Source organism: Eleginops maclovinus, chromosome 3, assembly GCF_036324505.1.
Source record: "Eleginops maclovinus isolate JMC-PN-2008 ecotype Puerto Natales chromosome 3, JC_Emac_rtc_rv5, whole genome shotgun sequence".
In the NCBI taxonomy this organism is placed as follows: Eukaryota; Metazoa; Chordata; class Actinopteri; order Perciformes; family Eleginopidae; genus Eleginops; species Eleginops maclovinus.
Window position 1 is genome coordinate 14,859,483 of NC_086351.1, and position 14,831 is coordinate 14,874,313.

Below are 14,831 nucleotides of genomic sequence, written 5' to 3' on the forward strand. Positions count from 1 at the left end.
TGAACATTTATTTTTATGTAGTCTTTAAATATGCCCTATTTGTTCTGCTTTCTTCCCACTGCATCCTGGGAAAAGTAAATACAACAGATCTGCAAAAGGATCCAAAATATCTGAGAACAAGGAAGGAACTCATTTCAAATTCATTTCAACCAGATTCCGCTGCAAGTCATATAGAGCTGACGGTGCAAAACGTTTTGATTTTGAGAGACAGGTCCCACAGACAGCTTAAAGAAACGATATAATTTTTTTTCCACACCAGAGCACAAGTTGTTACAGTGGCTACTCCCATCTTCCAATCATAGATCATGTCAAACATCGATCTGCTTTCAGAGCTCACTGCTCTATGATGGGAGGTCACTTACTGATGGTCTCACTTCAATACTGTATTTTAGTATTGCAATCACCCTCTGCAGGGCAGCTTTATTAATGTTTAAGTGTTGGTGTGTTCAGTAATTCTAATTAATTAATCAAGTAACTCAGAAAGTTTGTGTCTGAAGGGTCTTAATTAAAGACTACATTTGAATTAGCTAGATTCAATGTATCCGACAGGTTTTTATTTAAGGCTGATGTTATTGCTGTGAAGAAAAGTTGTTGTTGTGCTGATGCTGACAATCGTGCATGGTGATTATAGTTTGTTCTCACTGGATTTGAACACTTTCGGATTGACCGTTTTGTTGTCTGGCAAAGTATTTGAATTAGTTTCCTTTGTTGAGAGTTGATGAGACCAGAATACAGATGCTGATTGGAAGTCTTAGTTATTGTGTTTCTGAATTTCTAGCTCACCTGTTTCATTTACCCATCATTCAGTTGGTTAGTTTATGGTATTTTATATAGACACAACTGTAGCATCAGAAATGTAGGGTACATGCATTCCATTGTTTAGTTATGACCGTGATACGCTAATTTAAAAGTATATAAAAAATGAATAAAAGGCTTTAAAAAATGGAAAGAAAATACAGTTATGTCTTAAAGGATGTAACACGCTTTTGTATTTTTTATTTATTTTAGACATGATTGTAATACCTCTATCCAAACAAATGGTTTCTGCCGTTTTTCTGTAAAAGGAATAAGCAATAACCATTTCCATAAGGATAGCAGGACTCTCACAGAGATCTGCAACACTTCCTGATGCAGCACTATCTAGCTCCCTCTCTCCCCCTCTGCCTGCATAGTCCTATTAATAAAAGCTGGCAGTGCGGCCCTGTGCCGCACTATGTTACCGAGTAATAATGTGTTTTGTCAGAGAGAGGAATATGAATGGGTGTGTGTTTATGTGTGTCTGTGGGTGTGTGGGGGGCTCAGTGGGGGGATATTGTAGCTTCCAGGGCCCCTTTTGTAATATACGAGGGACCACAGAGAATATCACAACTCTAAAACATCAATTACCTCTCTCGCTTCCTCTTTCCCTCTCCCTCTCTCTTGCTCACTCTTTCCCTTTAGCTGTTTCTCTCCCCCTTTTTTCCTTTCGTTCTATCTGTCTTTGTTTCCTACTTTCTTTCTTTCACTGTCTTTTTCTCTGCGTCTCTATCTCTACATATCTTGCTCTCTCTCCCTTTTCCTGATTCTTTCCCTCTCTCACTTTCACTCGTTCCTCTCTTTCTTTCTCGCTCTTTTTCTCTGTTTCATCTCCCAACTTTCCCTTTTTCCCTTTTACAGTTTTTCTTTCTTTCTTGATTGTTCTTCATCATCTCTCTCCTCTTCTCTTTTCATCTTTCTCTCCCTCTCTTTTCTTACTCTCTCTCTCCTCTCCATCTCTCGACGCAGTAAATACAATGTAACCTTGTCATCAGCGTCCTCTCCACCACTGTTTCTTCATTGACAGTGAAGACTTCAGCTGCAATAAATTACAAAAAGGGTTTGTTTTTGTCCATCTTCTAATCTCGCTCACTTCTCATTCTGTTTATCAGTGTGCGTGCGTGGGCTTATTTTCATGTAATCATTTTTGTTTTCATCTGATAGGAATATAGATTGTGAGTAGCAATAATTTAAACTTAATCTACTTCTAGATCTTCCACAGATGTATGTAGTTGCATCTTTTGCCTCGCTTAATCTGTTGGACATCAGCAAACTCTCAGCTCTGTGTGTGTGGGTGTGTGTTGCTCCGCCACGAAGCAATCCTAAGAGGAATGTGTTGAATCAGATCACTGATTGTTAATCTATATGGCGTTATTGGTGTCTGTACTGGTATACACGCCACTTAAAACAGCAACACTTTTTAATCTTCCAATTTACCTTTTGTAAGCGGTATATTGAAGAATCTGATATACAAACAGTTTGAGTCGTAAATGAACATAGCTCTACAAATTGGGTGAAATATGATTACGCGAATAAAAAAACCTTGCATTTTTTTATATATACCTATTAGTGGTTATTACTTACAACTTATTAATTATCTGTCAATACACAGGTTATGTATGCTTCACAGAATGTTCATATCAACTTAAAAATGTCCTCATGTCTGCCTATACCCACATTAGTGTTTAATAAACGTAATGCTGCTAATAAGCGCTAAATATAAATATGAATTTAATAATAATGCTTTCTATCCTTTCATCAAGGCATTTTTGTGTGTAATAGGTTCCCTGTCTGTGTGGTGAGAATGTTTTAAATAGTTTCAAGTGCCTATAAACTTTGTTCCTTATTGCTTTACAGAGGCGCAGATTGCTTAAAAAAACTTGAAACAGGTTGCTGCACTGGCTTACTTCCCTACTCCTTGTGTGTGTGTGTGTGTGTGTGTGTGTGTGTGTGTGTGTGTGTGTGTGTGTGTGTGTGTGTGTGTGTGTGTGTGTGTGTGTGTGTGTGTGTGTGTGTGTGTGTGTGTGTGTGTGTGTGTGTGTGTTGAAATGTGTAGATAGATGTGTGAAAGCAGCAGGAGAGATATTATTGCCGATGTCTTGGGAGAGTGAGCATCAGCCAGCATCTAAACAGCGGCACATCATTAATCATAAGAGGCCTGTCCTCTGTGACCTGGGCCTGTAATTTGTGGGACCTTTAACAGTGCTAACTGTCCTGTTTTATGAGCTCACCACTAATACTGAAGTGCAGAGATAAATCACCTCAACACTTAATCCATGACTGTGCTTTGGAACTCACTGTGTGCATTGACCTGCAGAGAGGTGGATGAAGGGGAAATGGGGCAGGAGACAAAGCAGCGGGGTGGGGGGCCTGCTGAAATATAGACCGACCTGAGGTTAAAGCTTGGTGATCCTACAAATCACATTTTTGTCCACTGATGTCCATGCATACAGTATATGATCAAGACAGCAAACCATATCTGTTGTGACCTTTGGTAGAATTTGTTTATGTGTTTTATAATGAGTAAAAAATACATTTCTTGCCACACAGTATGTAATAGTCAAATGTAATGGGCTAGAATGGTGAGGTGAGATGAATCCACGTCAAACCTAAACTAAAGTGAAAACATGTATTCATTTTCAATTGCTTCTCAATGGATGTTTAAATGCTATTCTTAGTTTTATATCTTCACTTAATGTCACTGACGTGCTGTATTTTTTGTGAGCATGAGTGTTGTTATACTGATTTAAACCTGCTTGTTTGTGGTTTTTTTAGGGTGTTCCTGGAGGCCCAGGCTCCAGTGGTAGAGACGGCCCCCCAGGACCAAGGGTAAGATAACACTCTGACATATCTCACTATCCGAAGGGACTTCCCAGGCATTGCCAAGGTTCCGTCTTCGGGGTTAAAAAGTAAGGTTTAGTGATGTTGCGATACAAATGTCTGTTCTTTGTCTTTATATACAGTATATTTTGCATAGTGGATACACTGTAGATATGTAGTTAATTAGTTTTCCATTAAAAAGGGGTGTGTAAACATTATCCTTGAGGTAAGACTCTAAGAAAGGTGATGTGAATGAAAAGAAACCCTACATTGGATAAAGATAAATGATGTACAAATGTTATGCTGAAGCATCCCTTTTTAGCTAACACCATCATTACTTGTTTAATAAGGTGCTCTCAAAGATAAAAAAAAGTTACAGTTTTGAATAAAAGATATGCAAATGTTCAAACTCTCGTCACAAAAAAAAAGTCTTCTTCAATTGATCAGAATCCAGTACAGTAGTAGTTATAGTTGACAGAGAAATCCGGCCTAACAATACCCAACTGGGCTGTAAATACCAAAACACTAACACGGCATCTACTGTGTTGAAAAGCAGGAAGAAAAACTTTTCTCCAAACACAAAATATGATAGCAGGAGGGTTTAGTCCTGGCCTGACTCCTGGTGAAGTGAAAGACTCCACACATGATCCGTCTGCTGTCTCTTTGTTGGCTGCCAGGGGTCCGACACTTATCCTCTCAGCGCTAGTTTTCAGAACCTCAATCTCAAAGCTAGACAAGGATTTGGGTTCTAAAATGTTCTAAAACTTAACTCTTTGTCTGTTTTGGTTGGATTTAGTTTGTCATGTAGAAACAAGGCAAATCTGATCTACAATCATTCAAACCAAAACCGGATCGTTTGACTCTTTAAAGCTAAAAGCTACTTTGAAAGAAAGAATATTGATCGGAAATATTATTAATCTTCACAGCTTGATTCTTTTGTGATGTGATTAACAAAGCCCTGCAGTTTACTGAGCCTTGTCCTCCTCCAATTTTAAAATGACCAGCCTGCACTGAGTTGCGTGGAGATGTGCCGTCAACACACCTACACTCACAGAATACACTACATGTTTACTAATGTTGAGTGTAATTATGTGAAATTATTAATCAGGGAGCAGTTTTAGCTGCTATGTATTGGGAAAGATACCCTCCCCTGCACATCCATATTTCATCAAGATGCTGCAGATGTGACGTGTATTTCTGTAGAGACTGAAATAAATACATTCCACTACGGGTTTGTTTGAAGAATTACAAAGAGCTAACTAGAATTTAGTTTCCACACACGAAAGGACATCTTCAAATCAATACTTTGTTTTATTGTGGCAGAATAGCTGCAGCGTCACACTCTGATGTTTCCAGCAGCGTGCTCGGGCTGAATTTCCTCCAAATGTTTTTTCATTGAAAGCAGGGAGGAAGGGGCTGCAGTGAATACTGATAAGAATCAATTCACAAGAGGTCATCACTGCAACAGCAATTCCTGCTATCACTATTCATTTGAGATCTAGAAAGAAGAGTGTAGACGACTAAACACTATGAGCAGGAAGCTGCTTTTGAAAAAGAACTCATTCACAATGCTAATGCGACTTCTGCCACCAAATGGTGTACAAAACAGACTGGAAAAGTAGATAACCCTTTGTCGCCTCACAGTAAAACTAAGCAGCATGGCACTACTCCACTGGGCATAAACACTGTCCAAAAGCTTTTGTAAGATGTTTAAAAGCCCAAAAAAATCTGGGCAACATTTTACTGCAGCAGCTAGTCTGATCAGAGAAACAACAGCAGCTGTCTCCTGGGTGTTTCATTTGTCAATATTACAGTGAAAGCTATAGATCTTTATTTTCTCATTGAGGCTTGCCATAACAAACCTTTTTTTAAACCTGTGATGCTAGCACATTAAATCCTACTGGAATAACCTGTCGAAATTACCAACTTCATTGTTTAAGAAATACTAATGACTTTGCACTTCTCATCAACATTTTATTGCTTGGGGTTAGGTGGATTTTAAATTAAAAATATAGTTCAGTCTTTTAAAATAGACACAGAAATAATCTATGCTTTGTTGGTGGGTATTTTTTAGCATGCATACAGAAATCAGAATGGCTTCACCCCAATGTTCTTGACTGTAAGTCAGATTGTGACCCTAGCGGATGGAATAAAAGAGCAAGGATACATTTTCATGAGCCTGACCTCCTGTGAGAGAAAGCATGAGGCTGAATTTCTCAAATGAATAGCAGAAATAATTAAATGTTGGGATTTTAATATTGCCAGTATTTGATCTGGTTTATAGGATAACACCTTTCGTCCCAAGTCACATCTAATGCCTGACTTTTATCTGTTCGAAGATAATGATCAATTTGTTCCATACATCTGCTACGTTTTTAAGGATTTCATAGTGAAGTGTCTTACTTTGCCAGACTTGAATATTGTGAGGAACTAAAGCCCCCTCCAGAGTCCCATTAGTGAGTTTAACAGAGCGAGTGTTTACTGTGTGACACCAGACTGAGCTTTCTGATGTCACAGTCTGGCTCAGCGTTACGGAGAAGCTCATGCACATGTTATTATTTTATTAATTCAAATGTTGTTGTCCTCTCAGTTGGAAGGTAAAGATGCCCAAGAGACTTCAACAAAGATTGACACTTTAGCAAAACTGTACAAGCCAGACATATAACACAACCAAAATATATGCTGAGAAACTAACAAATGAAATGTAGTTTAATGCTTCTTCCAAGTGTTATATCCTTATGTATTAGCGCACTTCATTCACAACTTTTTACCCTTGCACAGGTTAAACCATACAGGGATTGTGTCCATGTTGAAAGCACATCAGTCTAGATGTTTGACCGCAAAGTAACTTCAGACATGCAAGCTAAAAATGAAAGGATTATCTGAACATTAGGTTGAGCTGTTTTCCAGGACTATATGATGCCAAGAGCAGCTTCCAAAAATGTGTATTTATAGCTGAATTTGTTCAATTTAATAGCACATAAATACAGAGATAGATCAAAGCTCATCATCATAAGATCATTATCTTATTAAATATCATATTATTATATGTCATACCTTCACAAAACCAGACCCTACAGAATTATCATAGAAGGTATGAATGTGCTTCCAAAGTTAGAGCTGCAGTTTCATACTCACGTCTTTAAACCACAGCGTCATGGAGAACATGACGGAGATGGAGTTAAGCACCTGGAGGCAACTTAAATGCCAAAAAAATTATTTTATTTTTGGAAAATTGTCAGAAAGTATGCACCTGTGTTTTGTGCATACTGTCCCAAAGTTAAACCAAACATAAAGGTTTGATTGGAGTTATGTTTTGGCACACTTTGTGGAAGTAGCAGATTCAACAGCTACTGCTTTTGGTTTCCGTCAGTAGTCTGTATGTTAATTGTATTAGAAAATAAAAGTCTTACTGTCGGTTTAGTCTGGAGACTCGCAGGAAATCCCTCCGGCCATTTAGGAAGGGCTGGTGCAAAACAAAAGTTCAACCTACAATTATGAAAGTCCAGCTGATATTTAATGGTGTTTTCATCTGCGTTTCTCAGGGTCTGCCGGGTAATGGAGGACCACAGGGACAACAAGGACCTCCCGGACCCGGCGTGAGTCATTTTTGTTGTATCACTCTCAGCATGCTTTTGTTTGCCAGATCTCCCTGATACATGTGATGATTGATGCTTCTGCTTCCTCTAACCTTCTTAACCTTCTTACTCTCTCTTTCTCTCTCTCTCTCTCTCTCTCTCTCTCTCTCTCTCTCTCTCTCTCTCTCTCTCTCTCTCAATCTTTTTCTATCAGGGGTCCCCGGGAGCACCAGGAGCCCCAGGACCTGGTGGGTCAGCAGGGCTCCAGGGAGATCAAGGAGTTCCTGTAAGTGAAAACATTTGTTTCATTGTTGTTAAGGTGGATCTGAAAAAAAAACTCAAGAGAATTAAGAAACAACTGAGGGGAGGAGGACTCGCCATTACTTCCCCATCTTTCTGAATTCTCCTCTTTAGATCTTTTTGTCCCATCATGCTTCCCTTAATTTACAAAAAACGTAAATGTCAGAGCTTTATCACAAAGTTACAGATTTATTTAACTATAAACAACATTGGGGTTTTATTCCACAGCTGACAAGTGCTGTGGCTCAGATTTTTTTCATCCTGTTTAACTTTGTGCTCTTCCTTCTCCTGACTGGAAACACCTGTTAGTATGACGCAGTCGAGTCTGTTCTTATAAGGGAACTTCAGAATTAATATTTCATCTTGCAAAAATGAAAATGTGATGGTTCAAAGTTGATTCCAATCGTGCTGTAAGTCAGTTTGTTATGCTTTGTAAAAGAATGAGAAAGATTTGCAAGTGATATAACACAAACACAGAGAAGGAGGAGAAGGTGTTGGGATCCAAACTTTGTGTAATGCTAACAGGAACAGATGATACTGTGATGTTGGTGACAGCTAATCTAGTCTTGGGTCAGCTCTGCAGGCCTGCAGCAAAGTTTGGCTCAGAGAGGCAGAGCTATAAATCACTTGACGACACTCCCTCCTCCCTCACAGACACACACACACACACACACAGACACACACACACACACACACACACACACACACACACACACACACACACACACACACACACACACACACACACACAAACACAAAAGAAAGCTCTGAGATATCACGTCTGCCTGTCTGAGACGGAGGAGACACAGACACTCTGTTTAAATGTATGCACATGCAGCCAACAAAAAAGGTGACAAGAATGAAATCAGAGCTTGCACTCCTGAGCCAAAGTCTCTTACACACATTTAACTTTTAGTTTCAAACTTTACCTCCACCTAAAATTGTGTATTCATTCCCTGTTCTGCCCCCTGCAACCTGCAGCCACCGTTCTGCTGAATAAGAATAATATTCTTGTAGACAAGAATCTTTTGTTCTAGTTGAAAAAGCAGCCATTAACACCTGCAGAGAGATTTTAGCATTTTTTTCATTGTGTGTTCACTGACCTTAAAGGTCTCCTATTATGCTATATTTGAACAATATATTGTAGGACAATATCTATACAAAACATGTCTGTGAAGTGTTTGCTCAAAACACCAAAACAGATCACCCATTGTACCATGCCTCTTCCCCCACTATTTCAGCCCTGTTCCTGGTGCTGATTCTGTGACTGTCGCTTTAAATTTGAGCTGACCTGAAGCTGGCCAAGCCCTTTGGAGCTCATGCAGCTCTCTCTCTGAAGAGAGAAGTTTCTAACAGAGATACTCAGCTAACCGCTGCCGTGATTAAACCCCATATAATGTTCCAAACCACATCAAGCATTCTTTCTGAAACACTTCTCAGTGTTTACCACTAGAACAGTGACATTAGAGTTCCTCCTGCAGACATCCTGCTGAATACACAGACACACAGAGGTGCTGCGGAGGGGATTCAGCTTGTGACTGTATATTGCGGACGATAGGTTGGGACGTGTCACGTGGGCAGGACGTTGCAAGGAGTTCAATGTAAAGCCAGCCCACATTTCGGTTATGACATCATAACCAAAGCAAATCTGGATCAGCTCGTTTGTACCCCCGTTTTTAGAGATGTGGGTAAAGAGGAAAAGAGAGAGGGTTGTATTTTCTGACACTTTGTGAGTCTCCTTACACACAGAGGACACATACTTATGTATAAAAGACATCAAAAAGTGCATTTTGCATAATAGGGGGCCTTTTAAGATTAAGATTCAGTTTTGCAGTACATCTGTCCCACTGCTCTGAGACACTTGCTGAAGGACAGCGAGTTTATACTAACTGAGGCAAAATAAGAGTCTAAAGATTCACTAGCAAAACTGTAAGCATTGTGATATCTTGAGCTCAGGTCCTAATATCTAAATGAAATGACATGTTTATTCATAGCTTTTTGTCCTGTCTTCACAAAGCTTTAAACTGGTTTGAATCGTCCATGTCTTGAGGAGGAAGAAAAGACAGATGCCCAAAAGCCCCCTAATCATTTGGATTGGTTTTTTTTATTTTTTTTTACTGACTGTTTTATACACCTCTGTATTTTGCTGTCTTTACAAGTCAACAAGGTGTCAAAGCACTTGATGAGTTTGTGTCGAAAGCACACCAAACACTGTCAGAATGTGGTTTTCAGTGACTGGGCCACCCGAGGACTTATTTTATTTATCATTCTTCACTCAGTAGCAGGCCTCAGTATGTTTGCCAGTTACAAACAAAAGCACCATAGTTCAACATGTTTCCCTCTGCAGATAAACTGTAAAACATTTTGAGTGAAAAACAGTGACTCTGCACTTTGGATAGACTCTGCATATACAGGGCACTATGTTAAGTAAATTTGAGTGAGAAATACTTCTGTCTTTTTCAGGCTAAGATGTTTTCTTTGGTCCCCAAACAATTTGATTTGGTTTTCCCATTTCATTTTGATAACACAGGAGACATTTATATGTCCAGGAAGACACACAGAGGAGGTCCAGCAGACGACTTTTATTGTGGAGTCCTGCAGTCCAATTCAGCGGCTGTGTCAAATGTTGGCACAAGATTTCTATCATCTGCAAGATAATACACAAACTGCTAATATGCCAGGCCTGCACACACATTTTCTCTAACTTTATCTACCAACACACTCTACACAAAGCCAGTCAGTCCGTGGTCAAGGAGAGTTCCCCCAAGAAAAATAAAGCTTTTATTCAAAAGCTGTAACAACATCAAACTGAAATTCATCATATCAGCACATGGTTCTGTGGCCAGGAAATATTTTTATTTGCCACTGGATCACAATGCGTTACACTGTAATATGCATTTGTTGGCTTTATGTGCTTGGCAAGTCTTTTTGTGTATGTGTGTGTTGTGATCAGATATGCATCTGTGTGTTGTACACTGTTAGCAGTAGCCGAGAGGAAGCCCATCCAAGGCAAAGCATTGCTCTCTGTTTGTGGGCACACACACTTTGGAGCTTATGCGGTTGTTTTCTTTAGGACCCAAATAACCTGGACACAAATTTTTATGCATTTAGTCATACCAGCTGTTAGATTGGGGGGAAAAAGTGTATGTGTGTGATGAAGAGGCATAAAGTGAGGGAGAGTAATGAGGTGGGGACATCAAAAGGGAGAGGGAAAGATGAGCGTTGCTATTTCTGAGTACACATCCCAGTCCAATGTTTATTCTCCCCTCTGCTTTTATGTTCCAGGGTCCTGCTGGTACCAAAGGCGATAAGGGAGAAAGAGTAAGTCATTGCACTCACACCAGTCAACCACTGTTGAGAACTAATCACGTTTTACTGCTTTGTTGTGAAGTGGAAATGTTGTTATTTTGTTGAAGTAAAACTCACACTATTACTTATTAATGCTACCCACCCTTGTTTTGACAAAAACCAAATTTCCCTCCATTACACATTCACTGTTTCTCGTTTTCTTTTGTAAAAACACTCACTTTATTTCTCTGTTTCACTCCCTCAACCTCATTCTGGGCAAAGCAAATCAAATCAGTGTTTATAGTTCATTTGCAGCTGAGCGGGGTCTGTGTTTTCGCTGACACAGTAGCCAGGCTATCACTGTTCAGGTCTTAGGAGACAAGAATGGAAATTGTAAATTATGTTTCGGCCCTACTTTATCAAGTGTTAGGGTCATTTGTACCTCCCTGCAGTTAATTTACGTTGGAATCAACATTGATCTCTCTGGCAGGATCTTCTCTTCATTGCTTTTGTGGGTTTGTGAATATAGTAGCTGGTTGGAATCTCATTAGTATTATTATTTGACTTAGTTATTTTTAGTTTTTTACCCTAACATCCATTTCCCAGATACTACTTTTTCTAGATATCAACTCAAGTAAAAATATAGGGTTGATTTTAATTGTAGGTAAAGTTTATTTCAACGGTTTAGATTTCTATTTAATTATGTTCTTAACAAATACTGTGCACTCATGATGGACTGTTTACACATGAAGGGCATCAGAGTGTGGAATGAAGGTGGAGTCAGTTATTAAAACACCCACCAATTTGTAAATCACTGCTGTGCAAGTTTATGTTCCTGTGGCTGCTCTAATAGAAAAACGGTATCAGATAACTGAGTGGTTGTTTAATATCAGACAATGACAGCTTTGTGTTTGTTATTCAGGGTGATGTGCAGTCCCAAGCTGCTGTGCGGGCCATTGCACGGCAAGTGTGTGAACAGCTCATCCAGAGTGAGTAATCGGGGATATTTACATGATAACACCAGCATGTAATTAGGTTTCCTTGGTTAAAATGTTTCTTCTAACACAACTAGCTTCACTTTTTCCTTTAGTTTTTTATCTTCCATTTGATTTGTGTTACAAATGCCACGTTAAAGAAACAAACATTCTAAAAATGTTAAAAAAAACATAATCCAAGTAATTTCAATCTATTCTCCTCCTCTACTTCCTGCAGGCCACTTGTCTCGTTATAACACCATACTGAACCAGATCCCGGTCCAGTCTTCAATGTCAATCCGAACAGTACCCGGTCCACCCGGGGAGCCGGGGAGGAGAGGCCTCCCGGGGCCTCAGGGAGAGCAGGGGCCATCTGGCAGGCCAGGCTTCCCCGGTGCAAGCGGCCAGAACGGACAGCCAGGAGAGAGAGGTGGGAGATGTTTAAAGATGTCTCTAAGAGTAAAGACAGACTTGTTTCCTGGATGCACAACACATGTCGAGAGGGTGGACAGACAAAATATGCCTGTCAATTTCCATATATTTCTTGTTCTCTCAGTAATATATAGACTGTGATATGATCACAATCCATTTTCAGTGCTTTATTGTTTGGGTTGTGTCTAGACTCTCTGTGAGAGGATGAAGAAACAGCTGAGTGTTTTTTAGACAGCCCTTGCCACTGCGAGCAGGTGATGAGTCTGAACTGAACTCATAACAGTCATAAAGGGTAAATAAGTTGACAAATATTATGTAGAAAAATATGATATGCATTATAGAAAAGTATGAAGTATTATTTCGAAAAATACCGTCTATACCGCCTTTGGCTTCTCTTTTATTTTATGTATCTTAGGAGCTTAGGCGAAATGAAATGAGGGAGAGCAATGGGAAAAGGCATGTAACAACGTCAATAGCAGGACATTGTTTCTAAACCCCTCCACACCAGGATGTCTTATTCTTTGAGTTTGTGAGGTTATTTCCAAATATCAAAGTGGTCTCTGCTTTAGAAGAATAAATATCTTGCTGTTGGGGTTAAATGGGAACTTGCTTTTATAACAGATATAAGTCTGTTTACAGGTCTTAGGGAGTTCCTCTTTTAAAGTTGTATGAAAGATTTTTGTGGCTCCACAGGGAGTGGAGCAAAATTTGCTAAATCGCCAAAAGTGAGGTCAGGTTGCATGGTTGGTAAATGCTACTATAAATGGGTGGGCCAATATCAAAAGAGATACGGGAAATATGCCAATAGAAATCTTAAGCAATATGAAATCTCAGTCTTACTTATTATGATTTACAATATTAATATTAGTATAATAAAAAACTAGTGCCTCAAAACCAAAAAAAACAACAAAAATGTACGTAAATAATTCATTTTTCAATAATATGCATGGATGTAAACCTTTCAGTAGAAAATCCTTTGTTTAGATTTTAACAAAACCTATAGGAAAGTGTACTATATCCTTTGCTAAAGCTAAATTTCACCTTAACCTCCATCTTTGTTTTTTCCTGTTTCTGTCCTTTGAAGGAGTGACACTCAGGTACTCCCTGAAGCTCTGCTGCTGTAATAGATGTTTATTTAAACCAGGAGTATCCAGCTGGTGAGAGCTGTGCGTTATCGGGAAACAATGAAACACACTGGATGTAATGTGATGCATTTTCCCTATAACAAGAGCCAGGGGCTTTTATTGTGAACAAAAAGTGAAACTTAGCTACAGCTTCAACCTGCCTGCTTGCTCTGGCCTGTCTCTGACTCAGGGTCAGAGCAGCCGAGGTTCAGTCCAGGCCAACAGACAGTTATTCCAAGATCCATGAGGTCATCCCCTGCCACGAGCCCTTAGTGGAGGAAGCTGACTTTATGAGGCTCCGTCATAATCCACAAAAACACGCAACCCAGACTGAAGAACCACATACCGAAGGAGTCTGCACACACAACGGGTCAGGAAAGCTGAGAGTGGCTGTCAGGAAATATCCAGCACGGCTAACTCCTATTCAGTGGTTCAGCCCTTTGATCCTCCACAATAACATACACATACACACACATTTGATAGTTTTATAGGCTGAACTGAAACCAGAGTAGGGCAACTATTTAAAAAGATACATGGCAGGCTTAATAAAATAAGACATGTTATTATTATTGAGATGGTCCATGAAGAACAGATACCAAAATCAGTTGTGCTCAGGCTCCCCAAATGAAAATCAATTATAGTTCACATACAATAATATGCTGAATAAAGAGTGACTTTGGTTCAATTAATGGCCACTGTGAAGAGAATATCTTAAGATATTTGTGTTTGCAGTTATGTTAAATGCCTCACCATGCTCACTTCTTCTTTACCAATGCAATTGATTACGGCAGTCATAAAACAGCGGGACAGAAATTCCGCAGATCCCCGATCTCTGTGGCTCTATGACATGAGAGTGTATCTATTAGGTCATTCAAACAGCTGCACCGCGGGACAGTAGTGCAGAGCCAAGTCTGGTTTCAGCATACACTTTATTAGGCCTGATCTTTCAAGAATGATTTATCAGGCCATTTCACTCCAGATCTTTCTAATGTAATCCCAATGTTGGGATAGAAAGTCGAGGAGGAATAGAGACACTTCTGAAGGAAAAGTACAAACAAAACACTGTAAAATGAATCTATCTACTCCTAGAAAGCATCAAAAATGCATTAAAGGTCTCCTATTATACGATATTTTAACAATATATTGTAGGACAGTATCTATACAAAACTTGTAAAGTGTTTTGCTCAAAATACCAAACAGATCACCCATTGTAGCATGCCTCATACCCCTCTATTTCAGCCCTGTTCCTGAAGTGCTGATTCTGTGACTGTCGCTTTCAATTTGAGCTGAGCTGAAGCTGGCTGCATGCAGCTCTCTGTCTCAAGAGATAAGTTTCTAACGGAGATACTCAGCTAAACGCTGCCGTGATTAAACCTCATATTATGTTCCAAACCACATCAAGCATTATTTCTGAAACACTTCTCAGTGTTCACCACTAGAACAGTGACATTATATGTATTATATATACAACAACTCTAAGTCCCTCCTGCAGACATCCTGCTGAATACACAGACACAGGA

The 14,831-nt window shown here is 39.4% G+C and overlaps 1 protein-coding gene across 1 annotated transcript in view; it reads left to right on the forward strand.

Annotated features, from left to right (window-relative positions):
• The window catches only part of col14a1a (collagen, type XIV, alpha 1a), a 106,291-nt gene that overhangs the window by 86,242 nt on the left and 5,218 nt on the right, over positions 1 to 14,831 (forward strand). Inside the window, exons 39-44 of the mRNA XM_063880370.1 lie at positions 3,571 to 3,624; positions 7,161 to 7,214; positions 7,408 to 7,479; positions 10,779 to 10,814; positions 11,704 to 11,770; positions 11,994 to 12,185. Coding sequence (XP_063736440.1) covers positions 3,571 to 3,624; positions 7,161 to 7,214; positions 7,408 to 7,479; positions 10,779 to 10,814; positions 11,704 to 11,770; positions 11,994 to 12,185 — 475 coding nt within the window. The remainder of the gene's footprint in view (positions 1 to 3,570; positions 3,625 to 7,160; positions 7,215 to 7,407; positions 7,480 to 10,778; positions 10,815 to 11,703; positions 11,771 to 11,993; positions 12,186 to 14,831) is intronic.